At 42.1% G+C, this 27951-nt stretch overlaps 1 protein-coding gene across 1 annotated transcript; it reads right to left on the minus strand.

Annotated features, from left to right (window-relative positions):
* Positions 1–35: 35 nt before the first annotated feature.
* Positions 36–27440, minus strand: mtus2b (microtubule associated tumor suppressor candidate 2b; the record flags this gene model as incomplete). Its single annotated transcript, XM_084064654.1, has 14 exons — positions 36–330; positions 499–596; positions 773–892; positions 1409–1507; positions 1892–1965; positions 2049–2154; positions 2753–2967; positions 3539–3605; positions 11918–12120; positions 13819–13923; positions 16256–16411; positions 23232–23435; positions 25134–25326; positions 25527–27440. The coding sequence occupies 14 exons, from the start codon at positions 27438–27440 to the stop codon at positions 123–125; spliced, it is 3762 nt and encodes a 1253-aa protein (XP_083920780.1). The 3' UTR covers positions 36–122.
* Positions 27441–27951: the final 511 nt, after the last annotated feature.

Raw genomic sequence — 27951 nt, forward strand, 5'->3', positions numbered from 1 at the left:
TTGGAGATTTTAAAAAACAATCTGAGCTTCCACAGGTTTTTAAATGCCTCGACGATTGATAGACGTCAGAACAAAGTAAGAGTTGGTTGGATAAAAGACAAGTGTGTGGTTTCCAGTGCACCTCATTGATGGTAGGAGTGCGGCCGTGCGGGGGAGCCGGGTCCAGGGGAAGCACGGTGCATGGGCGAGGAGGCGGGGGACATGCGGGGGCTCAGCTCGCCCGTCTGCAGACGCCACAGCAGCTCCTCGTTGGTGCGGCTGAGCCGCTTCTTCTCGTTGCTCTCCTTCTCCACGTTCACTTGCAAGTTGGCGTTCTCCTCAGACAGATGCCTGAAGAGGAGGTGGGTGAGAGACAATTTGAAATAACAATGCAAAATAGCCCGTTTTACCTGCAAACCTACTGAAGATTAACTCTTTCCTTGAAACTTTTTTTCACCACATCCAAAGATTCCATACTGAAGTTTGAAATAGATTTTGAAACCCTTAAACAGAACTGACCGAGACACAGCGAGGTTCTTATCTATCCGGGCCTTCATGTCCTCATTCTCTTGCTGTAAAACCTGAACTCGCTCCTCCAGGTATGCATTCTTTTCGCCCTGCTCAAAAACACATGGGTAAAGGTACAACATTAAATTCTTCATATTATCTGTAAATGCATAAAGGACATTTGAGATTACAAATAATGTGGCTGTGGGTGCAGTTATTGTTCTATACATAATTTTGTACAGGATATTTATTTTACTTAAATTGGAGGCAGCAATTTTGAGCCTACCATTTTCTCGAGTTCTGAGATCTTCAACTCCTGTTGGTGGATTTGCTGATTTTTCATCTCTAGAACATCTTTCAGACTCTTCAGGTCCTCCTCAATGTGTTGGTATGGAGCCAAGGCATCCTGTTAAACCGTAGGAGAAAAGCTCCAGTAAATGTTACCATCAACAACCATAGCTTAGTAAAAGGCACAGTAAAATCCTCATTGACCCTTACAGGTCCATTTGTATACTAGTTAACGGATTTAGACCTGAGGCTGATTCTAATAACGCCTTCTAAATCCTGACCTAAGTTTTCTGAAAAACTTCAAATATGTATTCAAAAATTACAAAATATATGTTGCTATATACTGTACATAGCAACAACAACCCCAAAAGGGATTCCCGTCTTGAAAGGTATAGTTACAAATAGGGGTTCCCGCCCTAAATAGGTTTAGCACTGAGGGTTTTACTGTGTGCTGCTATTAAGTTCAACACCAGCTCAAGTAACTAACCGCTGAGGTTAGTGTAATGTATGTAGCTGCTAAAGGAAAAGGCATGCCACTAAAATAGCTGAAAATAGCCGATGTACAAGCTCAAGCTTGTGAGCTTGTAGATCTGTTATTTTTGGCGTGCAACATAAATTAAGCCTATAATGTTACCACTATCTGTTCATCGCTGCTCTTTCGCAGAGCCTCCTCAAAGCGCTTGGCTCGGTCTCGCAGGCTGCGATTCTGAAATGTCAGGGTGTCCACCTGATCCTGTTCACCCAACACACAACATAAACCTGTTAGTTACACACTCAGTAACGGAAGAATTGATCATATTGTTGCTGTCAGGCAGAAACTCTTTTTCATAAATGAATGCACTGTTTTATACTTTGTTATATGACAGTGTCACACAACAGTAGTGAAAATAGCAGAAGCGATGTGTTGTGGCCGTATACTGTATCTGCTAATTGATCTATGTATGTTTGAATTGGAATATGTTGGAAAACATTCACCTACTTTCCTTTTTCCATTTGCTGATCTCTGTGTGTGTGTGTGTGTGTGTGTGTGTGTGTGTGTGTGTGTGTGTGTGTGTGTGTGTGTGTGTGTGTGTGTGTGTGTGTGTGCGTGTGCGTGTGTGTGTGTGTGTGTGTGTACCTGCAGTGACAGTCTGAGCTTCTCAAACTCCTCTTCCAGACTCTTCCTCTGCTGCTCATGAGCCATCTTCAGGTCTGACATAAAAGGTGATAATAGTTCATTAACACCTTTCCCTGCCAAGTCAGTATGACGGTCTAGGACAGGATGTAGTGCTTACTTTTTACTGTCCTGGCATGTTCCTCTTGCAGGGTGGCCAGAGTGTCACTGTGAGCTGTCTCCATCTCCATCAAGGAGGCCTCATGGCTCTCGCTCATGTTCTCAATCTGGGACAATGACATTTGCACTTATAAGGAACATAATTTTAAATCCTCCTCCTCCTCACCTCCTCACCTTAATGGTCAGGCACCATCATATCTTAAAGATGAGCTTAAAAAAAGTGGCTTATCACCCTAATAACCCTACGGTCATAATGGGGACATACTGTACCTGTACTGTAGTTAACAATATATGCGGAGGGCGTCAGTAGCTCAGGAGGTAGTAGGTTCCTGGTTCTACCAGAGGCTCCTGCTGGCTTAGTGTAAAAGTGTCCTTGGACACTTCTCTCCCATCTCTCCCCCCTCTCTAAACCCAACCGTTCAAGGCAGATGGATGCCCACCTAGAGCCAGGGTCTGCTTGAGGTTTGTCTCCATCAAAGGGGAGTTTTTCTTTGTCGCCAATGCCAAGCTCATGGGGGAATTGTTGGATCTCTGTAAGAGTACGGTGTTGACCTACTTTATATGAAACAAAAGTGTCTTGGGACGACGATATCAATGGATAGTGGAGTAGAAAGCAGACTTGGCTCACGTGCCTCCACAGACAGCCTACAAACACTCTCTCTCTCTCTCACCCACACACACACACACACACACACACACACACACCTGTTCCTGCTGCGTGGTGCGTAGCTCCTCCAACTCGGTGTGTTGCCGGTCCTGCAGGCGTTGGCTCTCTGCTGTGTGCTGGGCCCTCAGCCTCTCCTCCAGCGCCCCCAGCTCAACCCGCTGCTGCTCCCGCAAACCCTGCAGCTGGCTCTCAAAACGCTGTTCCAGCTCCTCCTTGTCCTGCTGCAGATGCTCCCAGCGTGCAACACTGAAAGCTGGAACACAAGGCAAAGCGATCGTTGGATTTACACGATCCAAAGTTGTGTGTCGTTGTGATGAGCGTGACAAGGAAGTGTCAACGAGTTGAAATACAGCAATGTTAGGTGGTTTTAAGGCTTTTTACACCAAGCTTCTCATAGACACTCTGTGACTTTAAACGCAACTGGTTTGCACTTGTGTTGATAAGCATAATGTCACACTTATACTGAAAAAAGGTAAAATAAATAAATTGAAATAAAAGTCTGACGATTCCTCAGACGTGTAAGGGTCACTTTGGGTCAATTTATACACTCACAAAGTTATATGAACACTGAGGATTTTACTGTACGTGTTTAAAATCATTTGATCTACAGTAACACCATTACACCAGTCAGTGGTGCACCACACTGTGACATCATACTATATACCACTTAAATGACATCAACAGGGGATGGGCACTCAGGGGATGCTTGTTCTCACTGTGCTTCATGGAAATATAATGCATAATCATGCATTACACGAAAGCTAAGGTGTCCTGCAGAGTGACTCACGGTGTGACAAGAAAGTCTGGCTGGGCATCCCACTTACCCACTTCATCCCTGATTCTGGCGAGCTCCAGGGACAGTTCCCTCTCCTTCACAATGGCAGTCTCACTCTAAAACACAGACACACAGGAAGCACAGCATGTTGGAAAATCTGTCAGTATCATACATGGTTCAAGTATAAATGTATATCCTGCATGAGAGATGTACAGTACACCTTAGGGCTGGGCAATATTGTGATATGAGACTAGAACATGTGAGCTGATACTAATACTGACATGATACTGCCATGATACTGATACTGACCATGATACTGACACGATACTGACCATGATACTGACATGATACTGACCATGATACTGCACATCATAGAGACAGCGATTATCACAAAACCTGAAACAACTGCTATGACAAAGTGTCCATTTAACAGCACACATCCATGTCATGTTTTACTGGTAACAGAACAAGGCATTAGAAGGTCAGTGGGTGGGGCCATGGTTCACCAATCTCCAGGGCTTCCTACAGTGTTTCCACCGGGGAATGTTCATAGCGTGACCTCCTCTGTGCTTCCTTCTCATTGGACAAACACCAGCCAATTGGCTATTGATCAACACTGTAAAGAGGAATAAGCAATTAAGTCGCCTACGTTCACCACCTGTGAGCCATCAAGCAAAGACCAAGACGTCAATGACAGATTTACAACTACGGGACACGTGAGAGATGGACAATGATATGTGTGAGAGTACAGCACAGTAAATCATCATTTTAATTTATCTCTAGTGTGTAAAAATGTGTCTATTTTCACATTCTCAGACTTCAATTAAGTGAGGATTTTACTGTGAGTATACATCCACTGAAGTAGCAATTACCCCTCTCAAAGGTCTTGCTCGTAACATACTGTCATCAGGCAGAGATTGCAGTGACCTCACCGAGGGTGGAGGAGGGTCACTAAAGGTTTCACTTGCAATTCGTCAGGCTACTACCCAGCATATAAACCCCCCCTGGTCCTGCCCAGACCCGAGACCCCCATCCAATCCCACCCCACCCTATCCTACCCCAGCCCAGCCCACCCTCCTGTCTCAAGGGAGTGCCGTGAGTCGTGACATGCATTACAATTTTTCCATCTCATGTTCAGCCATCTCTGTGGCAACTTAATCCGTTTTAGTTCCCTGAACAGAATAAACATGGCTTCCACAAGCAAGCTTTTACATTCTCAAGGACATCGGCTACATCTGTAAAAAATGTCCAGCTTACAAGCAGGTCTCAAATCAAGGGTCAATGGGACCCTAATAGCTTCCCACGTATAGTGCCTTGTTTGTTTCAATGTTTTTGGCCCTGAGAACCAAATTACAAGGCAGTTACAAGACATACAGTAGGACACTTCTACGAATCCAAAGGTAATATAAATGTAACATGCTCGTTTCATGCTCCGACCAGAGCATCAAAAATCTGATCAGTATTGTGACACTGTACTATAACTCTTATGTACACTATCTCTCTCAGCAACACAGTTGATGCAGGGAGTCACTCAGGACACATGCAGAAATGAACGGGCTACACTAGCATACATGCTACTGTATGTATGAACAGTATGCTTGTCTGCCAGGTACCAACACAAGCAGACCTACAAGCTAAATAGCATAGTAGCTATGGCAAGGTATTTAATAGCACTGCAAAATGTAAGAGAGAGAGAGAGAGAGAGAGAGAGAGAGAGAGAGAGAGAGAGAGAGAGAGAGAGAGAGAGAGAGAGAGACAGAGAGAGAGAGAGACAGAGAGAGAGACAGAGAGAGAGACAGAGAGAGAGAGAGATAGAGAGGGAAGTTGAGAGAGAGAGAGAGAGAGAGAGAGAGAAAGAGAGAAAGCCAGCTTTGACTCAGCAGAATGATGCAGAGCTAAACTCACTGCTTCCCTGACACTCCAGCTGCTAGGAAACCAGTTGACATAAAAGCTCACATAGATGCTCACTGCAAGACAACCGCCTCCCTCCAATCACATGCACGCACGCGTACGCACACACACACACACACACACACACACACAAACAAAGGAATCCTCAGCTGTCGGCAGAGGATGCTGCCTTTACCGTTTGGTCCAGGCAGTGCAGTCGGTGGAGATGGAGCTTAGAGCAGCAGTGGCCCATAATACTAGGCTGGCAGACAGCATCCCTGAGGCTGGATGCAGCGGTGACAGAAAGACGGAGAGATGAGGGGTAGAAAAAGAGGAGGGGAGGGAACCAGGAAACGCAAGCGAGAGGGGAGGAGAGATAGAAGGACGGGGATAGCCTCACCTCTCTTTCCCTGACGCGTCCGGCATGATCACTGCTTGAACAAAAGACTGCCAGCCAGCCCCACGCAAGCACACCCTGCCCTGCCTTGATCCACCCCCCCATTACTCATTACACACACACACACACACACACACACACACACACACACACACACACACACACACACACACACACACACACACACACACACACACACACACACACACACACACACGCTGACATGCAGATACACATGTGCAGGGCTTTTTCATCACCAAAACATGGGGGATGGAAGTAATCAATAAGTTGCCAATTAGCTGGTCTGGCACACAAGGAGGCATAGCGACTGTACAGCATGTGCATACATTACACATGTGCTCACACAGCCACAGTGAATTGTAAGTGGCTAATCACCCCTCAGACATGAAACAATTGATGTAAAGCTATCGAAATGTAAAATCTCAAGTCAAATCGAATATTCATCTTCTCACCAGCATTATTGCATTAACCACTTACTGTACTTTCTATGACCAATATCAATCTACACTACAAGCTCACATCTACAAGCAACAAGCTCATAACGTCTCACGCATTGTGAGCTTGTAGATCTGCTACTTTACCCATTTTTTTAAGATTTTGAAACTTCCATTTGTTTTTAAATTATTATTTTTTCAATTTAAATGTTTTGCCTTTAATAAAATGTCCAAAATAGGGAAGCGAAGCTGAAAGTGGTAAAAACCACCCCTGTGTCCCAATGAGTCACACCATGAGCCCATAACTCAACACATTACTGTCACAACCAGGTCATCAAGGCTTGACTTGTGACAGCAGACACCAATTAAGACTGAATATAATCTAGTTAAATAAGACCAATTAAATGCTTCTTTTTTCAATGATGCCTGTAATATGGTGGTGCTGCATTACAGTCTAGAGCAGTGTTTCTCAACCTTTTTTTGGACCAGTGCCCTCTATCCAATACTCAGGTCCCTTACAGCCCCCCACACCCACTTAAAATGTAAGCTTTATATTTATTGTGTTGCTTATATAATTTAGAAAACATCTAATTGATTTTTTTTAACATTTCATTGAAATATCAGATTTTACATTAAACTGGATAGTTATGTGATTATTATGTGTAATTATTAGCCTACTTCCCAGGGAGAGAGAGATCAAAAAGCCTGTAGAATTGGACATCAGGCCCCTCTCACAGCACTGAATGGCCCTGTCATGTTACCATGGTACCATGTTACCAGCCCTGTCACAGGGATGCCAGTCCCTGTCACAGTTCTATAGCATGATACTTTTTATTTATTTAAATTTGAAAGAAAATGTATCCCACGATTTTGTAACCCATTTTTCACCCAGTGCCAATGCCTAAGCTTGTAATCCTGGGCGCTACTCTCCCTCTGCCAGCCTGGGGAGAGCCCCGAACTGAGCTCATACTTCCTCCAATGCATGAGGAGTGAGCTAGGGCTTTCACGACTAGAGATTTTTACAGGTCGACTAATTTGACCCAGTGGTAGTCGACTAGTCGACTAGTCGAAATTATACATTAAATTTTTTTTTTACAAAAACAAAAAATGGCATTGTTTTAATGCCATCCTACTACTATATTGCTATTATTATTATCCTCCTGCCCTTATTCTTATGGCGTTTTAAGGGAAGCCCTTCTGGCACAGCAGCACAGCACCACAGCAGTGTCTCCAAGGATCCCCATTGCCCAATAATAGGCTTTTATTGGGCATGCTTTTGACCCCCTTTTGATAAAAAATAAAGTCAGGAGGATAATAATAATAATAGTAAGATGGGCCATTACTATGGCATTAAAAAAATTAAAAAATTAAAAAAAAAAAAAAGTTTTCAACTATTCGACTAGTACCAACAAGGTCGACTAGTGGTTATACTAGTCGACTAGTCGACTAGTTGGTTAAAGCCCTAGAGTGAGCAGGCCGCTTCTTATCACCTGACAGTGGGGAGTTTCCCCGGTAGGACATGCGTGTGGAAGGAACACATTATTCCAACCAGTTCCTTTCCCCTCCACCAGGGGGAAGCAGTATAGAGACCAGGATTACTGCATGTTTTTTTGTGAGGGTACCTACCCTTGGGGACACGGGGAGAACATGCAATGATAGCATGATACTGACCATTATACCGACCACAATACTGACCATGATACTGACCATGATACGGACATGATACTGACCATGATACGGACATGATACTGACCATGATACTACTACTACTACTACTACTACTACTACTACTACTACTACTACTATTACTAATCATAATAATAATTATAATGCACTTTAAATTTATGAAAATCTCAAAGTGCTACAATAGGCAATTGCATAAAAAAGAATCATCACACCTTTAAAAAACATCTAAGAAACTGAAACAAAACATTTAAAACATGAGGGCAGAAAGGCTAGAGGTAAAACGTGTAGCTAAAAAATGATTTGTTAAAAAGGTAGGTCTTTAGTCCTCTCTGACTGTGGTGCTCTCAGGTGGGCAGGGAAGGCGTTCCACAGTTCGGGGGCAGCCGAGCAGAAGGCCCGGTCGTCCATGGTACGTATTGATCTTGGGGGTTTTGAGGAGGTTAGTGTTTGAAGAGCGGAGGTCGCAAGTCGAGGGTTGTGGGGAGACTAATTCCTTGAGGTAGGAAGGTATTAACCATGATACTGACATGATGCTGGCATGATACTTTCAAATCATCATCCCAATAAAAAACATGCAACAACACACAATTCAGAAACCACACCTAATTTGACAGCAGAGTCGATGGAAAAAAATAGTCTAGGATGAAATGAAGAAAATTAGTTATATATTCTGTAGAATAATAGACGCCCTGGTCTACAGGCGCCCCCCGTTGAGAAACCATAGGATCGATAGAGGGTATAAGTGGAGTTAAGACAACACAATATACAGTAGTGTTTGTACGTTTTCCAAGGATCATAGTATATATTAAGATTATCATAGCTGTAATACATTATAATAATTGTATAATGCATTACAAGCACTCACTGGTATTCAATACTCTTATTGACTTCACAATACAGTATATTGTCATTATAAGTCACTATAATTGGTCATTGGGTGCATTAAGTAAAGTAATGGCATTCCTGGAGGTCTTTTGGGTATTTCTTTTTTCACTTTACTTAAAGCACCCAATGACCACTTATAATGACTTAGAATCACACTATCACATTATAACAGTGATTATAATACATGATCGAATTATTAGAATGTATTACACTTACCTGGCCAAAAGAAAACTCCTGGCCAAAAGAAAAAGTCCATGAGTGACCAACAATTGTTTATTTGCTTGTTTTCACTCACAAATCAATCAATCAATCAAATATGACGTATTATGATACTTAACCTCATAATTTATGATAAAATGCTTTATAATGCATTATGATTAGTGTTATAGAGCATTTTGAGTATGTGCTTATAATAATAATTATAGTGTTATGAGCAGTTTATAATGTAGTATAAGCATGTTTATAATACATTAAGGGCTTCATAGAAAGTGTTACCCACAATTCTAAATGATTCACAAACTTTCAAGCACCGCTGTATTAGAGACAGACATCACTGGTAAATTGGGTGGTGGGATTAAAGTAGGTGCGGATTAAAAGCTGTAGTTCAGATCCTATATTGTAAAAGAGCAGTCAAAGGTGTGGAGGAATGCTGGATCAATTAGTAATTGTTGAGGCAAACAGAGTCGGAAACACTATGGGAAAGCATCTGTGTAGGATTTTAGCGTTGGCTATAGAAAAATAGCAGACATACAACCTCACAGCGCTGTGAGCTTGTACATCTGCTATTTTTGCACATTTTTTAAAGATCTTGAAAGTGTGATAACTACTGATTTAGAATGCATTTGTAGAATCGGCCTCAGTAGAGGTCTTAATGGGTTAAGATTAAAAAGTTTAAAGGAGTAGTTCACCCAAAAAATAACTTATTTACACAACCCATGAAGCATTGAATTAATGTTTTTTTTTTTTGTCGCATTGCTAAGCCAATAATTGATGATGATAATGATGCTTATGTATCTGGTAGGAGATACAAAGGAGACTCTTTGAGTCTCCTACCAGAGAGACCGCCGGTAATCAAAATATAGGCTTAGGATAGCGACAAAAACAATAAAATCTCCATTAATTCAATGCTTCATGGGGTGTGTAATTGATAGGAAATAAGTCATTTTTAGGGTGCACTACTACTACTTTAATACATGAGCTCATGGGAGTACATGAAACATTCAGGGTGCAGTAGTTCTCATGGGAAAGCAGGGAGAGAGCCTGGTTACAGTAAATACAAAGATAAGAGGGGAACTGGTTTGTGTCATGGGACCAAGCTGTTCCCTAAACTATAGATACCAGGCCTAAGCCATAGCATCTTGACTCTTATTATGCAAAATGTCAGATTATATCATAAGGAAATATACGGTGTAATTCTACCATCATTATTCCTCACAGGATATAAATGTCCCATCTTGAAACAACACCCTGTCTTTCAGACACACATTTTCCACCTGCATGACACATGAATGAGTGACAAATAAATCTCTTGATTCCTGACACACCTACAGAACTGTACACACACACACAACCGCAGACATCACAACATTGTAATTGTTTTATATCGCTGCACTGACGGCTTGCAAAGCCTTTGCAAGTGCCCTGTGTTCTCTCAACTGTCTATCTCACTGATAGATCTCTCTGATTCAACACTGTTTGCAAAACATTAAGAAGCGCTGGGAAGCTCCCCAGTCCTGTATCAAAGCAACAGCTGGGCTTCATGAACACAGAAACACTGACAGCAACATAGCAATTACAGGTGTGTTGTAGGGGTGCAATGATCGAATGTTTTCCATGAATCATCGATAATAATCCAGAAGCACATTTAAAAAAAATATCTGTATATCTTTTATATATCAATGAATCTATGCAACAAAGAAATAATGATATACTTTTTTATCAACTAAATTGATTAGTCTGATTAACCACTTAAGCCTTATTTTATACTACTTCACACTACGGTGTCATGCACAAATAGTGAGCTGATGCACCGCATTGTGAGCTTGTAGATTGGCTATTTTCTGTATCATAATTTATTTAATTTACTATTTTATTAAAATTGTGGGCAGTATCATGGTCAGTATCAAGTTAGTATCTTGGTCAGTATTATGGTCAGTATCATGTCAGTATCATGGTCAGTATCATGGTCAGTATCAAGTCAGTATCTTGGTCAGTATCATGGTCAGTATTATGGTCAGTATTATGGTCAGTATCATGTCAGTATCATGGTCAGTATCAAGTCAGTATCATGGTCAGTATCATGGTCAGTATCATGTCAGTATCATGGTCAGTATCAAGTCAGGATCATGGTCAGTATCAAGTCAGTATCATGGTCAGTATCATGTCAGGATAATGTCAGTATCATGGTCAGTATCCTGTCAGTATCATGGTCAGTATCATGTCAGTATCATGGTCAGTATCCTGTCAGTATTATGGTCAGTATCATGGTCAGTATCATGGTGAGTATCATGTCAGTATCATGGTCAGTATTATGGTCAGTATCATGTCAGTATCCTGCCAGTATCATGGTCAGTATCATGGTCAGTATCATGGTCAGTATCATGTCAGTATCATGCCAGTATTATGGTCAGTATCATGTCAGTGTCAGTATCATGTCAGTATTATGGTCAGTATCATGTCAGTATTATGGTCAGTATCATGGCCAGTATCATGCCAGTATTATGGTCAGTATCATGTCAGTATCATGTCAGTATTATGGTCAGTATCATGGTCAGTATCATGGCCAGTATCATGTCAGTATTATGGTCAGTATCATGGCCAGTATCATGCCAGTATTATGGTCAGTATCATGTCAGTATCATGCCAGTATTATGGTCAGTATCATGTCAGTATCATGTCAGTATTATGGTCAGTATCATGTCAGTATTATGGTCAGTATCATGTCAGTATTATGGTCAGTATCATGGTCAGTATCATGTCAGTATCATGTCAGTAGTATGGTCAGTATCATGTCATTCTTTATAATCAATTAAATCGATTAGATTGAGTAACGGTTGCACTTCTACATGGGACATGGTCATATGAAGTACATAAATGAGGTCCTGGGGTAGCCTACCTTCTGACAGAAGTGCTGTGTGGTGATGGCAAAAACCTCTAGGCCAACGGAGGCCTTCTTCAGCTGGGCCTGGAGGTTGTGGAGCTGCTTGGTCTGCTCCTTACAGCGTTCCTGCAGTTGCTGGACCAGAGCGTGCTCTGTCTCCCGTGTTATTTCAGCCCGAGCAGCACCGCGGCCCTGGCCCATCGCAGATGACCCACGAACTACAGGAGGAGAGAGCATGGAAAGTAAGTATAGTCAGTCATCATGACAGACTTACATAATATGTAAGTCTGCCTTGTTATTCAAGGCTTTTCAAATTGCAATTATTCAAGGCTATTCAAAAAACATGTGAGTACTGCTTCTATCATTGACTATATTATAGTCAATGATAGAAGCAGTACTCACATGTTTTACTTAAGTAAAAGTATCAATACTGCAATGTAGATATACTCTGTTACGCGTAGAAGTCCCGTATTCAAAATGTACTTGAGTAAAAGTACAAAAGTATCAACATCAAAATATACTAAAGTATATTTTGCCAAAAGTAAAAGCAGGCTTCTCTTTATGCAGAATGTCCCAAGTTCAAAATGTATTACCGCATCGCCACGCATTGTGAAAATCTTGTAGATCTTGTAGAGCTTGCAGATCTTTTCAAATGGCCGAAATATATATAGGGCTGAAGTGGTTGGTGTGTTTTGTAATAATAATCTAAATCTACCAAGTAACTAGTAACTAAAGTTTTCATATAATTGTAGTGGAGTAAAAGTACGATATTTGCCTCTGAGATGTAGTGAGGTAGAAAATTATAGTATTGAAAATTGTAAATACTGAAGAAAGTAAAAAATATGCCAAAATATGCACTTAGTTTACACCACTGCATATAGTACACACAACGAGGACAGAGAGAGTGGAGATGGTGGATGTATATAGATCACAGCTAGATCTGTTCTTTTTGTTTTTACATTCATTCATGCGTTTATGTTCTTGTATATAATGATCAGTAATCAGCTCATTACATTTTCCTGTAATATTAACATACAGCACATACTGTACAACACAGAAACTTTCACAGTGTTCGTAATATATTATAGTCTCGTTGTCTCTAACAAAAGGATAAATCGCTGACTTGTGAATGGGTAATCTGACCCGACCAAAACAGCAACACTTCAGCAGCCAACCTAAAGTAGCATGGCAGCTAGCATGGTCTCTATGACAACAGCAGGCTAACATTGCTAATGTAATGAAGTGTGTGAGAGAGAGAGAGAGAGAGAGAGAGAGAGAGAGAGAGAGAGAGAGAGAGAGAGAGAGAGAGAGAGAGAGAGAGAGAGAGAGAGAGAGAGAGAGAGAGGGAGACCGATGACAATCATTATTAGGTAGGGGAAACAAAGATGGTCATGGTGTTGCTCAGTGACCTACTACTGTTTTTATCACAATTACCATACTTTTAGGCCTGAAAACCCATATAACCCGAAAATGTGTCATTGCGTGCTTATTGTCCTTAAAGTCACGCATCCAACAAGCTTTCAAACTGAGCAGATTGGACCTTCCGTTCCAGAGATAATGGCCAAAACATTTTTGGCCATTGTCGCCCTTTTTTTTAATAACATGGGCTAGGAAGGTTGGACGGTGACAAACTAGATACCTGAGTAAAGTTCACTTTGAGCTGCATCCAGCAAATCCACTGCCATTTCCGTTGGCCTTACCGTTAGGCCGCTAGGGGCAGTTTTTTGGGGGTAATAGAGTTTTTATTTTATTTTTTCCTAGTCTGGAGAGGGCACTTTTTTACCGACGGGTAAAAGGGCAGGGGCTCGAGCTCCCTTTCATGTCTACTGTATGTGAGCACATGCATGAGAGCCATACACATGCTGAAATTTGATACGTTATTCTGTGTCTACACACACTGTAGTGTACACACTCACCAGGGGACTGAGGCTTGGGAGGAACCACTGCAAACCGTTTCGGGGAAGATGCTGGTGGTGGTTGTTGTATCATCTCTGCATCCTTCATCACATCCTTTCTAGAAGCTGTGTAATAATAATAAAACATCAGACTCATCAGACTTAGTACTTGCTTTTCTAAGTACTCAAAGACACTTGTACAGAAAACAAAACAAAAAAACTTAATAAAAACAAAGAACAAATAGGAGAACATATGGGCAAAAAAAACAAACAAAGTAAAATAGAATAATAAAAATAATAATAAAATAGTTACAATGAGAATGAGTAAAATAGGGTAATAATTAGATTAGGTTGGGAAGGCAAGTCTGAAGAGGTGGGGGTTTGATCAGGGTTTTAAAAGAAGAGAGGGTGGGAGTTGCTTTGATGAGCGCTGGGAGCGAGTTTCCTGTGTAGTGAAAGAAATGAACTAATATTAACTAAAGTAATAGAATTTTGATCAGTACATACATTAGAAAAGTAATAGTGGCAAGGCAATAATATGTAATATATAATATATATAACAGTTGCAACATTTGGTAAATCGGTTATATACACACAAGACAACGAGAGCCATTGGTGAACTAGTATGTCTTATAGTAGTCCGATTCCGATCCGATTGTATCTGTCTGTCTCTTATATGTCATCATGATTTGTGTGCATGGGGATCTCATCTTAAACACGCTCAGTGCTTAATGAGTCTTCCAGTTTAGTAGACCTTGTATTGTGAATTTGTACTTCCATGTACTGTTGTTCTCATGTCTTACTAAATAAAGTACATCAATCAATCAATTCAATATAGTAGAGTGGCCACTAGCTGGAGCTGCTGTTCCAGTTATCCTTTACAAGCAACCCTGATTTATGATCATGCTGACAAATTCCTACTGCTTTAAACTGCAATCCTCTCTACGGCCGCTAGATGGCTCAAATACACTTTCAAAGCAAAAAATAAACAAAAACACAACCATCATTAGCAAAGGTTGTACTCATCATAAAGGTACTATAGCCTACCAACATACCACTGATGCAAGAGAACAGGCATATAATGATACCTTGCATCACGGTTTTGAAGGGTGGAGGTTATAGGCCTACTCAGGGACACACTCACTTCATCATGTTGTCATAGTATCTATTATGTTAACAATACCAAGCGTGGAATTTACTTTCCATGACATTTATATTAAATTAGTTGTCAATAAAACAATAGTGAATGAACTAAAAATCAATCCATTCATTTGGTTCAGTTTGGCCCAGCTGTGAAGGTTGCTGGTTGTAATCAGCTACCTTCACAAACAAAGTAGATTTGAACAGCTTTGTATTTTTAGGAAAGGCAATGCTGATTATTTTTTAAAGTGGCGTAATTCAACAATTGTATTTAGAGTGGAAAAGGGACACGATAAACCTGACAACATTGTGGTTCACAAACATACATGTTAACAGGCATACTGTATATTATATTAATAGATATAGGTGGTCCCTTCACTCCGACTCCAGTAGTTACTCTTCATTACTAACAAGTGGCCTGGCCACCAGCTATTTGCACAGAGCAGCACAGTGACATTCCTTGCAGGTCCAGTTACACTGCCCACCACCTCCTCTCACATACCCAGCATTTGTTAGTTGTCTTTGGCTCCTAACTGCATTACACAAAACAAGGACAGCACTGAACAAAGACAAATGACACATTCAGAACCCAGCCGTTTCTGTGAATGATATGTCTGGTAGTTACAGCGCTGTCATTACACTGCTGGGAGCTTCCTCTATAGAATGAACAGAGACGTGAGAACGTCAGTGAATGTTCGTGAGTAGGTGTGAGTCTGTCGTCACAGCGAGGTGTCTGGTTTGTGTCAGTGGCCATGAGGTATGACGGTCGTCTTCAACAACCACCAACATGTGCATGTGTGCATGCCACGGCTAAGCCCCTCCCCCTGCCCACACCCCCACGACACGCACTGCATCTTTAATCATGTGACCGCCAGTCAGAATGACCTTGAATGAGGGGAGGGAAAATATGTTGTTCCTACAGATAGCCCAGTGTACTAAAAGACGCACACGTACAAAAATAGAGTCGTGGACAGCTCACAACACAACACAACACAACACAACACAACACAACACAACACAACACAACTAGGGGTGCAACAGTTAATAAATACTCGATAATCAGTAATTTTATAGAATAATTGATTAATAATCGATCCCTATTTTGGGCATGTCATAAAGGTGAAAAATGTAAAACAATTTCAAACATAGTTAAAATAGCAGATCTACAAGCTCACAACGCAGAACATGGCAACACGTTGTGAGCTTATAGATCACCTATTTTCACTATTTCTGCACGGCACCCTTGTGCGACAAAGTATAAAATTAGGGCTTAAGTGGTTACACAACAAAACACAGTGAATGGGTTGAGGAGACATACCGAGTGGAGAGCACCGTGGTGGGGGCACCAGATTGCGTCGCTGTGGAGCGGGGGCGTTGGGAGGCTGGGGGCTGCTGCGAGTGGGAGTGCAGGAAGCATCACTGGGGGGCGCTGGGGCATTGTGGAGAGGAGTGTCCTCACTGCCACTGCTGGGACCTACAGTGTAGAGGAGAGAACACAGCGCTATCAGTGCTGTTGTCATGACTTTGATAGGTAGCTCATTTAACATGCCTGAATCAATATGAAATTTAACCCGTATACATTGATACAGTATCCAGTATTCTAAAAACATATTTTCTATTTCCTGCAAATGAAACGTGTTGTGTTGTGCTTTTGATTAATTGACTTTTGGTTTTGTGGCAATACCATTGTCTATCAAAATTACATGGATTAGAGAATTCCTTTCTATTGCTTTGACCTGTGGTTCTTAACCCATATAGACCTGAGGCCGATTCTAAAAACGCCTTCTAAATCCTGACCTATGTTTTCTGAAAAACTTCAAATATTTATTCAAAAATTACAACAAATTTATAATCCCAAAAGGGGTTCCCTTCTTGAAAGGTATAGTTACAAATAGGGGTTCCCGCCCTAAAGGCATGACTATGCATGGAATGATAGTAGTATTACAGTAGTTTGTATTGGTTCATAGCAGTCATTAGACTGAATTAAGCACCAATTTACAAGTAAAAATTCATATAGTGATGATGATGATCAATGACCGTTGAGACATGTTATGTAATGCATGTCATTTTAGAACCTAGAGGAGCACCGTTGCAATTTCATTAACCTTTGGTGAAATCAATCCTCTTTATCCAGACAGTGTTAATGCCTGCCTTATCAACTGAACTGACCTACACAGAGGTCTCCGCCAGGCCGAAGGCCTCAAAACAAACCAAAGTTGTGGTTTGTTTTGAACAAAATGCCTCAAATCATGAACACAGCGTGCGATTGCCGTGAAACTTTGCACGGACATTCCCACTAGGCCGAGGAAAAAATGCCACCCTTTTCACATTGGCCTGTTATAGCGCCACCAGCAGGCCGTTTTTTGCGAAACATTTTGTTTTTAAACAAAATGCCTCAAATCATGAACGCAGCGTCCAATTGCCGTGAAAGGCTAAGGAAGAAATGGCACCCTTTTTATATTGGCCTATTATAGCGCCACCAGGAGGCCACAATAACCTAACTGACCTGGCGGAGACCTGTGCTCCGAGGAGCACTTTTTTGGACTGTATTTTATTCCAAACTGTACAGTACAAATGATCAAGGCAAGATAGAGAGATGAATACAATTCAATTATTCATGACCACATTTAATAAGTGTTATGCTTCTGGCATTGTGCAGACATTAAAGGCTTCTGATCATTAAAAATAAATTAGAGTGTGGCCATGCTAGTCCCAGTATAAAATAACATTTACACAAGAACGAAAAACTCTCCATCCACTTAAACATAAACATGTTTTATGAATGCAACCCCTTTTTCCCTTTATACTGTATAGAGTTTCTTTAGAACTTCCTTTTTAACAGAAGACTCCAACACCTGATATCCAATCCATGATCTAAAATTACTTTGTAAATGCTGGAGTTGCAAACCAAACCTCTGAATGACTGTCATGAAATATTCAGCTCTACTTATTGAATCAATACCAGCATGCTGACATAACATTACTGAAAAGGAACCCATGTGCTCTCCAGTCAGGAAGAAAAGCAGGGCAGAGTAGGAGGATGTTTATCTCCTTGAATTTAACTAACATAATTCAGGGTGGTGACTTATACTGTCAACACAGTGGGATGAAACACTAGCTGGTATAAAGGGAGCAGCTATTGCTGATAAAATACTGCACAGACACTGCATGCTAGTGGCGCTGCCACTATTAATTGCAGCACACTACACATTTTATTATATAGTGAAATTACACCTTTCACTTCAGTTGAAGTACAGCAAACCCTTGTCTCTTAACCATTAAGCCTTAATGGTAAATTAGGCCTTAATGATTAAGGCCTAATAAAAATTAGGCCTTAATGATTAAGGCCTAATATACTTCATCGTACGACAAATAGCGAAAATAGCCAATCTACTGTTGTGAGCTTGTAGATCGGCTAAGCTTGGTTGAAAGTGGTTAAATCACAGACAAATCACAGGGCCAATTCTGCCCCAATTCTTGGACTGATCATGTACCATTTTGTGATTTGCTTATATGAATATGCATTACTTCTTTGGCTCAAGTTATACATGGATGGTATACTATAGCAAAATACGGTGGGAAAGAAAACAGCAAGCTTTTGCTGGAGCTTAAAATGCCTGCAGCCTATGTGAACCCCACAACAAATTATAATTGAAACACAGTGGCACTTCTTACTGCCAGGGAAACTATTCACCTGGGAGAAGCAGCAGATGCTTTTTTAAACATGGGTTAAAGTACCCACTAGAAATGGATGCTGAGGCAAGAGCTGATTGGCTGAGAGAGATGGTTTGTGTTTGACTCTCATTGGAAAATGCATGTTTCTACCCTGCATGAAAAAGTCTACCCCTTGCTGTGAGCATACACAGACTGGTGCAGTATGCTTCAGCAAAATGCAGCCTCCTCTACTGTCAGAATGAATCGGTCACATGTGACCAAATAAAGGCCACATATACAAATGTTAACTTTGTCTCCTCACAACACATACGTATACAGTACCTCAAACCTTCAAAAAATGAATGTTTTATTTTTAGATAGGCATCCACAGTTATGTTTTATTAAGAGTTTATGACATCAATCATGTCAAGGTTGATCCTAGATGGAATCTAAACCTGTCCTTCTTTGATAGATGGTTATCTGAACCTAAATATGATATCTTTCACCCAAATAAGCTCATGAAAGTGTTAACAGTTCTAAACCAGAGGTGCTGGAATGTCCAGAGTCAATTAAACGAATTACTCATTTTCCATGAAGCCAATCTAAACAGTGTCAGAACATTACATTACAAGAAATCTCGGAACTGATGAAATGAATTGAAATGCCCCAGTTAACATGATGCACAAACTTCACTATATCATTAGGATCTTAGCAAGTTATACCGGGCCAAGCAGCTGAAAACAGACAGTAACTGACTGTATATACTGTAGTGCCATACTACTGTACCGTAGCTTGATGTCCTAGCGGGCTCCCAGTATACCACCCGGAGAGATATATTGGATGTGCCCTGGTATTCATTATGCACTCATTCCCAGTCACAACATCTGCTGGAGTGAATTCCTAGTGAGCACTGTCGTAAGAAAGCATGTCACAGCATACCAATGGAGGTGCGCTGGCTGAAGGGAATTGGGATACAGCTACCAACCTGCCAGTTGTCTACATGTTGTCTGTGCTACAGGCATTTTGATGTCTGGGCGACATCATGTTAGTGGCTGACATTCCAAGCCATAGTTGTGTTCACAGTTAGCTCTATTACAGTCAAATAAATACCACTATATGCCTTCAGCTTTCTACTGTAATGTACTTTCTAGTATATGCTGTATTACATAATTTAAAAAAAAGTCCATTACATTTAGAATGTATGTTATTTTAAATGTTTCTACAATGTAAAATCCCAAGCGTCAATTTAACTCAAAATTCACACTCAGGATGTGACTGTACATTAAGCATACATACATAACACCACAGAATGCATCCATATCAAATGTAGCATAACACAAAGCAATAGCGAAACACTTACATAAAAACTGGTCTTCATCCCTGGTGGAAGCTACTTTCTGAAGGACCAGTGTTAGAAAAGGTACAAAATAACCCAGTAAAGTGTACATTTGAGCGAAAAACTAAAGCTGTCTTTGTTCATGAAGCTTTGACTGGAGGTAAATTAAGAGACCATTATCTGGCTGAACTATGGCGACAGGATGGAGGAGAAGATCCAGCAGACTATTATGACTGTAATAACTGTCTCATATCCTTGAGGGAGAAGTTGTCTTCTGGTGTGAGCGCACGCAGACAGATGATCTTGTCTTGCCACACCCCTGGCTTCTGTTTTTCACACATACCACTGTTTCATTGAGCACAGATTATAAATAGAGAAAGAGAGACAGAGAAATACAAGTGTCTACAGAGGCTGAGGATGGGGACACACGCCCTGCATGAGACAACAGCTGCTTCCTTTTCTTTTTTTCAGTTGGACAACCTCCATGTCAGGGGATAGTGGACATACTGTAGCTGCTGAATGGAGCTAGGCTCGCAGTCTGTCTGGGTCAAAAGAAGAGAGAAAGAGTGGCTACTGGCTAGCAGTGAAAGACTCTCAGCTGTCTACAGCAAGGAACAAATGTGGTGTCACTTGACGAGAAGTCTGACATTCAACGAGGGGTGCCGCAGTTAATTGAATTAATAGATTTAATTGATTATTTAAAAACAAATTATAATAAAATGAACTATTTGGGGGGAAAAAATGCAATTTTTAAATACAGTAGCATAAATCAAGGGCGTATCGTCATAGAGGCCAATGGGGCCATGGCCAGGTCTATAAAACTCTGCTCCCCCAGGGGAAAGAAAAACAAAAAAATCAACATAACAACATTAGCACCCCTCACCCTATTCTGTTGTTGCCAACCACAGAAATTCGCCTTTGTTTTCAAATCAGGCTTATTTGCATTCGGCCGAATTGTTAATGGGTGGCCATCAAAAAACGGTTTCCCCGTCAAACCGGTTCTCTTGCCAGGCACCAGCGGCTGCTGGTGGGAGGCCAGTGGGGCCACAACCAGCAGCGCCCACCACAACGCCAGACCCGCCACCACCAGCAACCATCTCCGTGGCCAGCAGCACCATAAGTGCGCCCCTGCTCACCGGATTCCAGCGGCGCAGTTGCGCCTACAGAGTACACTACAGACCTCTCTGCTATGATGAGCCAGCAACTCAACCCAAACTAAGCCACTTCCCAACTATACTTGCATATTGTGTTTTATTCACGTTTCTCTCGCTTGCATTAACGCTGATGGTAATTCTCAATAGACTGTCACTTATCAGCCATCGTTGCACGACCCCCCCCCCCTTAAAGATTAAGAATCTGGACCGGTCCACGTTAGAACCCACCGTACGCTACTGGCATAAATGGATGGTGAAGTCCAATGGGGCAGCCCTAGGCCCACTATGAAATGTAGTGTAGTGGATTTCCCATGGCATGCATTATTGTGCATAGTGTGGAAGCAATTGCACTGCTGGTGTGGTAGAAGAAGGTGAAAGCGAACGGATAAACAGGAAGTCCACCCACTAGGCGATTTTAATATAGGATTTATCTGTGGACCCGAGTCAAATTAAATGTAATGCCTACAATTCAAAGTACTTGTCAGGGTGGGGGGTCCCCAGTTCAAATATGATTATTTTTGGGGGTCGCGGCCTGAAATGTTTGGGAACCCTTGCCATAGGAAGCACCATAGGAAGCACCATAGAAGACAGGGAAGCACCATAGGAAGCACCATAATTAATGTTAAAAAAAGTTAGATCTGCTATTTTCTGTTTTTTCTTACTGATTCATTGATATATAAAAATAATGTAAATATCTAAATATATATAATTAATACATACATACAATAAAAATATGACCATGGTCCACTAAAAACACAATGGTACGGGGTTTACTCATAGAGTTAAAAATAATGGTTTACAACAAAGAGTGATTCAACATGGCCACATGTCTCTGGTTCCATCTTTTTGACCACGTGGCTCATTCTCATTCTGAACACAGCTACTGTAGAAATAGACAAAGGGAGCAGGTAGAGGACATTTTTCTATAACATGTCAGCATTTTTCAGGCAGACATAGTTGGCTTGAATCAGCACTTATTATACCTGCAGTGGAACATCAGTGTGCAAGACTAATTGAAGGGCTGGAAAAACAAATCGCTCCAGTCAGGTTTGAGCACAGATACTGTATAATGCTTAGTATATCTACAATGAGCTATGGTAGTACTAATGAACCTTTAAATAATTTTAATGTTACTTATATTATAACCTTTTAATGGACTACACCGTTTTTGTTCCTATAAATCATTTCCCCCTAAGTAACAGAACAGACATTAAAGCCTAGTTTATACTGTACAAGATCGTGGCTCGTGGCTCTGGGCATTTCACACTCAATGCAACCAATCAAAGCTGTGAGACATTAATGGCACGGCGTGAGCTGCTAAAAATGTCAGGAGGTACGAGCCAAGTGTATCACAGCCTGTTAGACGCTCCAAATGACATCCACGAGCCAACAAATCTGTCTCACAGGGGGTTGTCTTACACAGAGGGTTTAAGTGTCCTCTAGGTGACAACTGTGTGTACTGTGTATTAAAGATTATTGACCCAAAACAGCTTGAAGTCCTGTAACAGGCCCTTCATGCAGTTTCTGCATGCAGAGATACAAACTGACATGTCAGCTTTTCAGTATATTTTTACTGGCAGTGATTTCTTTAAATGATGACCGCAGGAGGCGAGGAAAATTAAAGTTGAGCAACTGGATTTGATTGAGATTGCATGCTGCTGTAGTCAGTCAGGGGATACTGATACCGTACATGCACAGTATATTATACAATGTACACATACATATATTATTAAATGTGATTCTATAGAGGTCATTGAGACAAGACAGAAGTAACCTAAATATTAATATTAAAAAAGTATTTGTTTCTGCAAGGAGAGAAATATTCTGTGGATTATCTTCAAGGTTCTTTATATATTGTTCTTTCATTTTGCTTGGAAAGAAACGCATGAATAAAGATAATCTATTTTAACTAGAACCAGGAGACCTGGAGTACTGCCAGACCCCTAGTGGTTGAAATCTGAATGGCCGGGCTTCGCATGACGTGTGTCCCTTCTATGTCCCTTCTATGACGAAAGGGGGACAGACTTTTTTGGCTGGGGCCGGGGGACAAAGTGACATACCATGTATGGACAAAACAGATACAAAGCCTCATGTAAGCCCGACCCCTTGGGTCTGGCAAACATTATGTAAAGGGAGGGTGTGTTACTCACACTGAGAGGGTCGGCAGGGGTCACTATGGGTGCTGTCGTTGGACTGGTTGCTGGACACAGACGAGACGCTGGCACTGCGGACAAAACCAAAGGCAGCCAGACGGGCAGGTGGCAGGGCAGAGAAGCCTGGAGGTCGAAGTCCAGACTGGCCCGGTTTGATCAGGGGGGCCTTGGGGGTAGTCTCTGACCCTGGCCGCCTGTGATCTGCTGAAGATATATGAAAAAACGCAGCAAGTGAGATAAACCCACTATGACATTTGCTGATTATGTCCAATTAACATAATGCTACTGATCTTTAAAGTTCATCCATCGGACTTCCACTTTGACACATTCACCTCCCCAATTTGGATACCAATTAAAGTTAACTAAGGTGAAGACTGTGGTTTTTGATTCCATGATAGCTTCAGGGTAGTTTACAGAGACAATGTCAAATCATTTACATCATTTCTGCTCTCTCTGATGAGAAACTATTTAAAACACTTTGAGTGATTTTGCTGTCTGATATAAATGATGCTTATTTCTTTCATCTTGGGGAGGAATATACGGAACAGGCATCTAAGAAAGAAAAATATTTCAAATCTGTCAGTCAAATTTAGTCTGAGAAAGAAAGTGAGGAACTGAGCGATTCAAGTTCACGATGACAATTTGAGTATGCTCTCCCGCACTGAGTCAGGTGAAGTGATGTCAGATGTCCATCACAGTAAAAAGGAGTAACATTAAAGACATACAATTGAAACAAAATGTCTAACAACAGTTAGATTATTACTTAGAAGAAATGTACAATACAGTTGTGTCTAATGGCCCTGACAGGGCATGTCACAATAGTATAATAACACAGCTGAGTTATTGATATTGCTCTCCGGTTGATTCATTTGGCATATTAAAGCAGGTCACATGGTCAGGCCTGTATGACATGATGAGAACTGCCAAAATGACTGAGACTTTGAAGCCGGGGGTGAGATTCAAACGGAGACACAGTTGGACAGAGTGGAATGTGAGCGAGGGGAGCATTTACTTGGAATACAAGCTATACAAAGACATTGTTGGACACTGTCCCTATTCTTAAAGGAACTGTCGCTTAGAGAGGCACCAACGTACATGAAAGCGTTCAACCAGAGACCAGAGAGAGAACAGGCCAGAGCTGTTCTAGATGAACAGAGCAGGAGGAGCAGGAGGCGAGGAGGACGCCGTCATATCAGGTGTGCACGCAATGCACAGAGAACCAGGTCAGGCCACTTCCAGATACAATAGACCTGTGTTCATATGCAAAGTTAATTGAACTCCATGTTCACAACTGGAGTGCTCAGTGCTGTAAATAGAACCTGGACAATAATGACCTGATCAACCAAGTTATTGATGTCAAATGCACAGGGCTAACTCGGACATATAGTACAGTAGGTGTCAAGAATCAGGCCAAATACAGAGCTGTGACTGAAAATTATTTGGGTATATCCTATCATCCAGTAACTAACATACGATCTACTCTACTCTGGTGCTTGGTATAGCAAGCAGGGAAATGAGAAAGCGCTTACACAAACACTTTTCCATAATATATCGACCATTCATTCAGAAAACACCGGCTCGGTAATGACTTGAGAGTACAGCATGGAAGAATAAGCTCTCATCATTCTCGTGTCTCCAGTACATGCGGTAAAATCCATTAAAGAGATCATTTAACTCTCTGTATTTTACTGTGTGGTAGAAAAGGACAGTTTTTTCGGAACAAAACAGCTAATGACGCATAGCCGTAGGACAAGGCTAAATAATCTAATTAATTATCCCCAGATAACTTTCTTTTTCCTCATCTCACTCAAACAACATGTGGAATGGTCTTTGGATTCATTGGGAGTTGAAATGTGCCATTCAGACCATGGCCATTCAGACAGTGGACAGCCGTCTCACCTGTCAGGTCCTGGTAGCCATGGGTGGATGCTCCAGCTGCCTGGCCAGACTGGCTGAGGGCCATCGTTGCCCTTTGACCCGTCTGATGTACCCTAGACTTGGTTGAAGGCTGCCTGTTGACCGCCCCCAGCCCCAGCTGAGGCCTGAGGGCTCTGGAGGAGCGAAAGTGACCGCCTGCATCTTGAGGAGGGTGCTGTTGAAGAGCAGCACATATCACAAATGATCACTGCAACATGTATTATCTGTCAGGAATTAAACTATAAACTAATGACACTGTGAAAAGCCTTTGGCTGTCTAATGAGGGAAACTGACACAAAATGGCATAGGTAAGTAATACATACTTAAATGACATGACGTTATGATAATCCACAAAATCATCACTAATTTTCTTACCTCCTGTAGATATTTCTCAGACTGTTCTCCATGAAAGCTGTCAGATTTCTCACAACCTTTATTAGGGACAGTGCTGTGTGCGGCCTTCGTGCCAGTAACAGATATGCCTGCTGGGTAGTAGCCCGTCTTCTGCATCTCTTGGCGATACTTGTCAAACAGCAGGTTGGAGGAACAGAGTACAGGCGGGGCTTTGAGCTGAGGCCCAACGTTTGGTTCTTTATGAGCTGGGGGACTGGGGTAAGAGGACAGTTTAAGTGGGAGAGCAGAGGCCTCATGTGGGGCTTCTGTGACATGGCCCCTGGTCTGAGGACTCTTCCGAACGTAGGTGATGATTTTTGGACGAACATTTTTCGGCTTCTGTGGGGGAGAGGACCTCCGAGTCTCAGTTTCTTTCTGTTGGGGAGCAACAGGTTTCGGAATGCTACTGCTCACCTTACTGAGCTGCTTGACTCCACTGATTCCTCTCTGGGAGGGGTCACCACACTCCAAGCTGGGTGCCCTGGTGCCCTGGACCTTGGCTGGAGAAACAGGGGGCCTCTTGTTAGGGGAACATGTGGTTTTGGGGGACGCGGGTGTAGCTGGTCGTCGACTAGGACTTCCCCATGGCTTCCTCCGCTCCAAGCTTGAATTTCTAGAACGCTGCTGCGAGTTCTCAAAAGAGCCCTGTCTGTTGACAGAGTTTTCAAAAGAGCATGGATTCTTTAAAGAACTCTCAAAGGAGGGCTGTTTCTTCAAGGTCTTGTCAAAGGAGTTTTGCTTATTGAAACTTCTATCAAATGAACCTTGCTTCTTTATGGCTTTGGATTCAATTGACGATTGTGTTGCCTTTGTGTCTGTTCTAGGTAGATTATGGTTTTTGTCAGGGGTCTCATTTGCTTGGGTGCTTTTATCAATCTTTTTGCTGCTTTCTTCCTGTGACTTTGTTGCAGAGTCTTTGCCTTCAGTACAACAGTCTTGAGTAGTCCTCCCATAGCTGCCTCGTCGACCATGACATCCGTTTCCCTCTACCACAGTATTTCCCAGTTTATATGTCTGGTTAAGGTTTCCGTTGTGCTCGCCAACAACATCCTCGATGTGCGCCATATTTGGAGGAACTGCTTTGGTCACTTGTGCTTCTAAAATGGCCTCCTCGGAGGTAGACGTTGAATTGCGATTCACATCGACATCGACATCTTTCTTCTGTATTGTGCTTATTGCAGAGGGGAGTGAATGACGCTCAGCCCTTTGAAGGACCTCGCTTCTTTCGGAGACAGTGCAGGACTGAGAGGCCAGTGTCAGGTCTTCTGAGATCGTCCGGTAAGGACTGGATACCATGTGCCAGGAATCCATTGTATGTGTCTGGCCTGCAGTGTCCAAGGCACTGGCCAAGCTTCCTCCTAGACTGGACAAGGTGGACAGACAGGTCACAAAGACATCATTTTCAGAACCACACTCTGTCTTGGTCACACATCCAGCACCTCCTCTGGTCTCAGAGACATGAGAGGCATTGGTCTCCTGGTCACCGGTACCACACTGAATGGCCCTCCTCCCCTCTTTGTTCGTTTTGTCCGTTGCTGGTTCTGCTGCATCCTCGCTGTGTGATACCGGCTGACCATGAAGCTCCTTGCGTTCTCCAAGCCCGACATAATCCTCTCCCTCCCCCACTAGATACGCCTCCAGCTCCTGACACTCCAGCATTTCAAACTCAGCCAGCTCTGGGTCGTCGCACTGGGAGTCTGTGCCCCAGATGATGACCTTGTCCTGTTCCGCTGTTTGACTCCGTAACCCATACAGACTAGTGCCAGTGTCTCCCGTTCTGCTGCCTTCCCCTGTCTGGATGTCATTGGCATTGGCATCCCCATCGGATGTCACACAGTCATGCTGGTTGTTGTTCCTCAGCTCCCCTGGGACAATGGGCTCTCCATTCTCACTCATTTTACACACAGCTCACAATCAACCATCCATCGCATCAGTTTACAAGGTCTGTCTCTCTTCAGGGCCTGTCACTTGTCTGAGTAGCACAGTATGAGCCTGACATGATGGTCACATCCCTCCTGTGTTCAGACAGTCAGAGGGTAGAACATGATGTCACACTGATGTTGTTTCGCCATGACATCTAAGGCCCTTATCCTGTACAGAGTGAAGTAGAAAAAACAAGAATTAATACAAATACAAAACACACACACACGCACACGCACACACACACACACACACACACACACACACACACACACACACACACACACACACACACACACACACACACACACACACACACACACACACACACACAATGTATATTTATATATCAGTTAAATCTGGAAACCATGATATAGGTTTGAATCGTTTCTATTCCATATACAGTCAATTGCCAATATCTGTCAGCCACCAATAAAACACAAGCTTGCTGCATAATTTCTTGACCTGACCTTTAGTTGCAAAGATT

This window comes from Gymnoscopelus microlampas (genome assembly GCF_963454915.1).
Source record: "Gymnoscopelus microlampas genome assembly, chromosome: 8".
Lineage (NCBI taxonomy): Eukaryota > Metazoa > Chordata > Actinopteri > Myctophiformes > Myctophidae > Gymnoscopelus > Gymnoscopelus microlampas.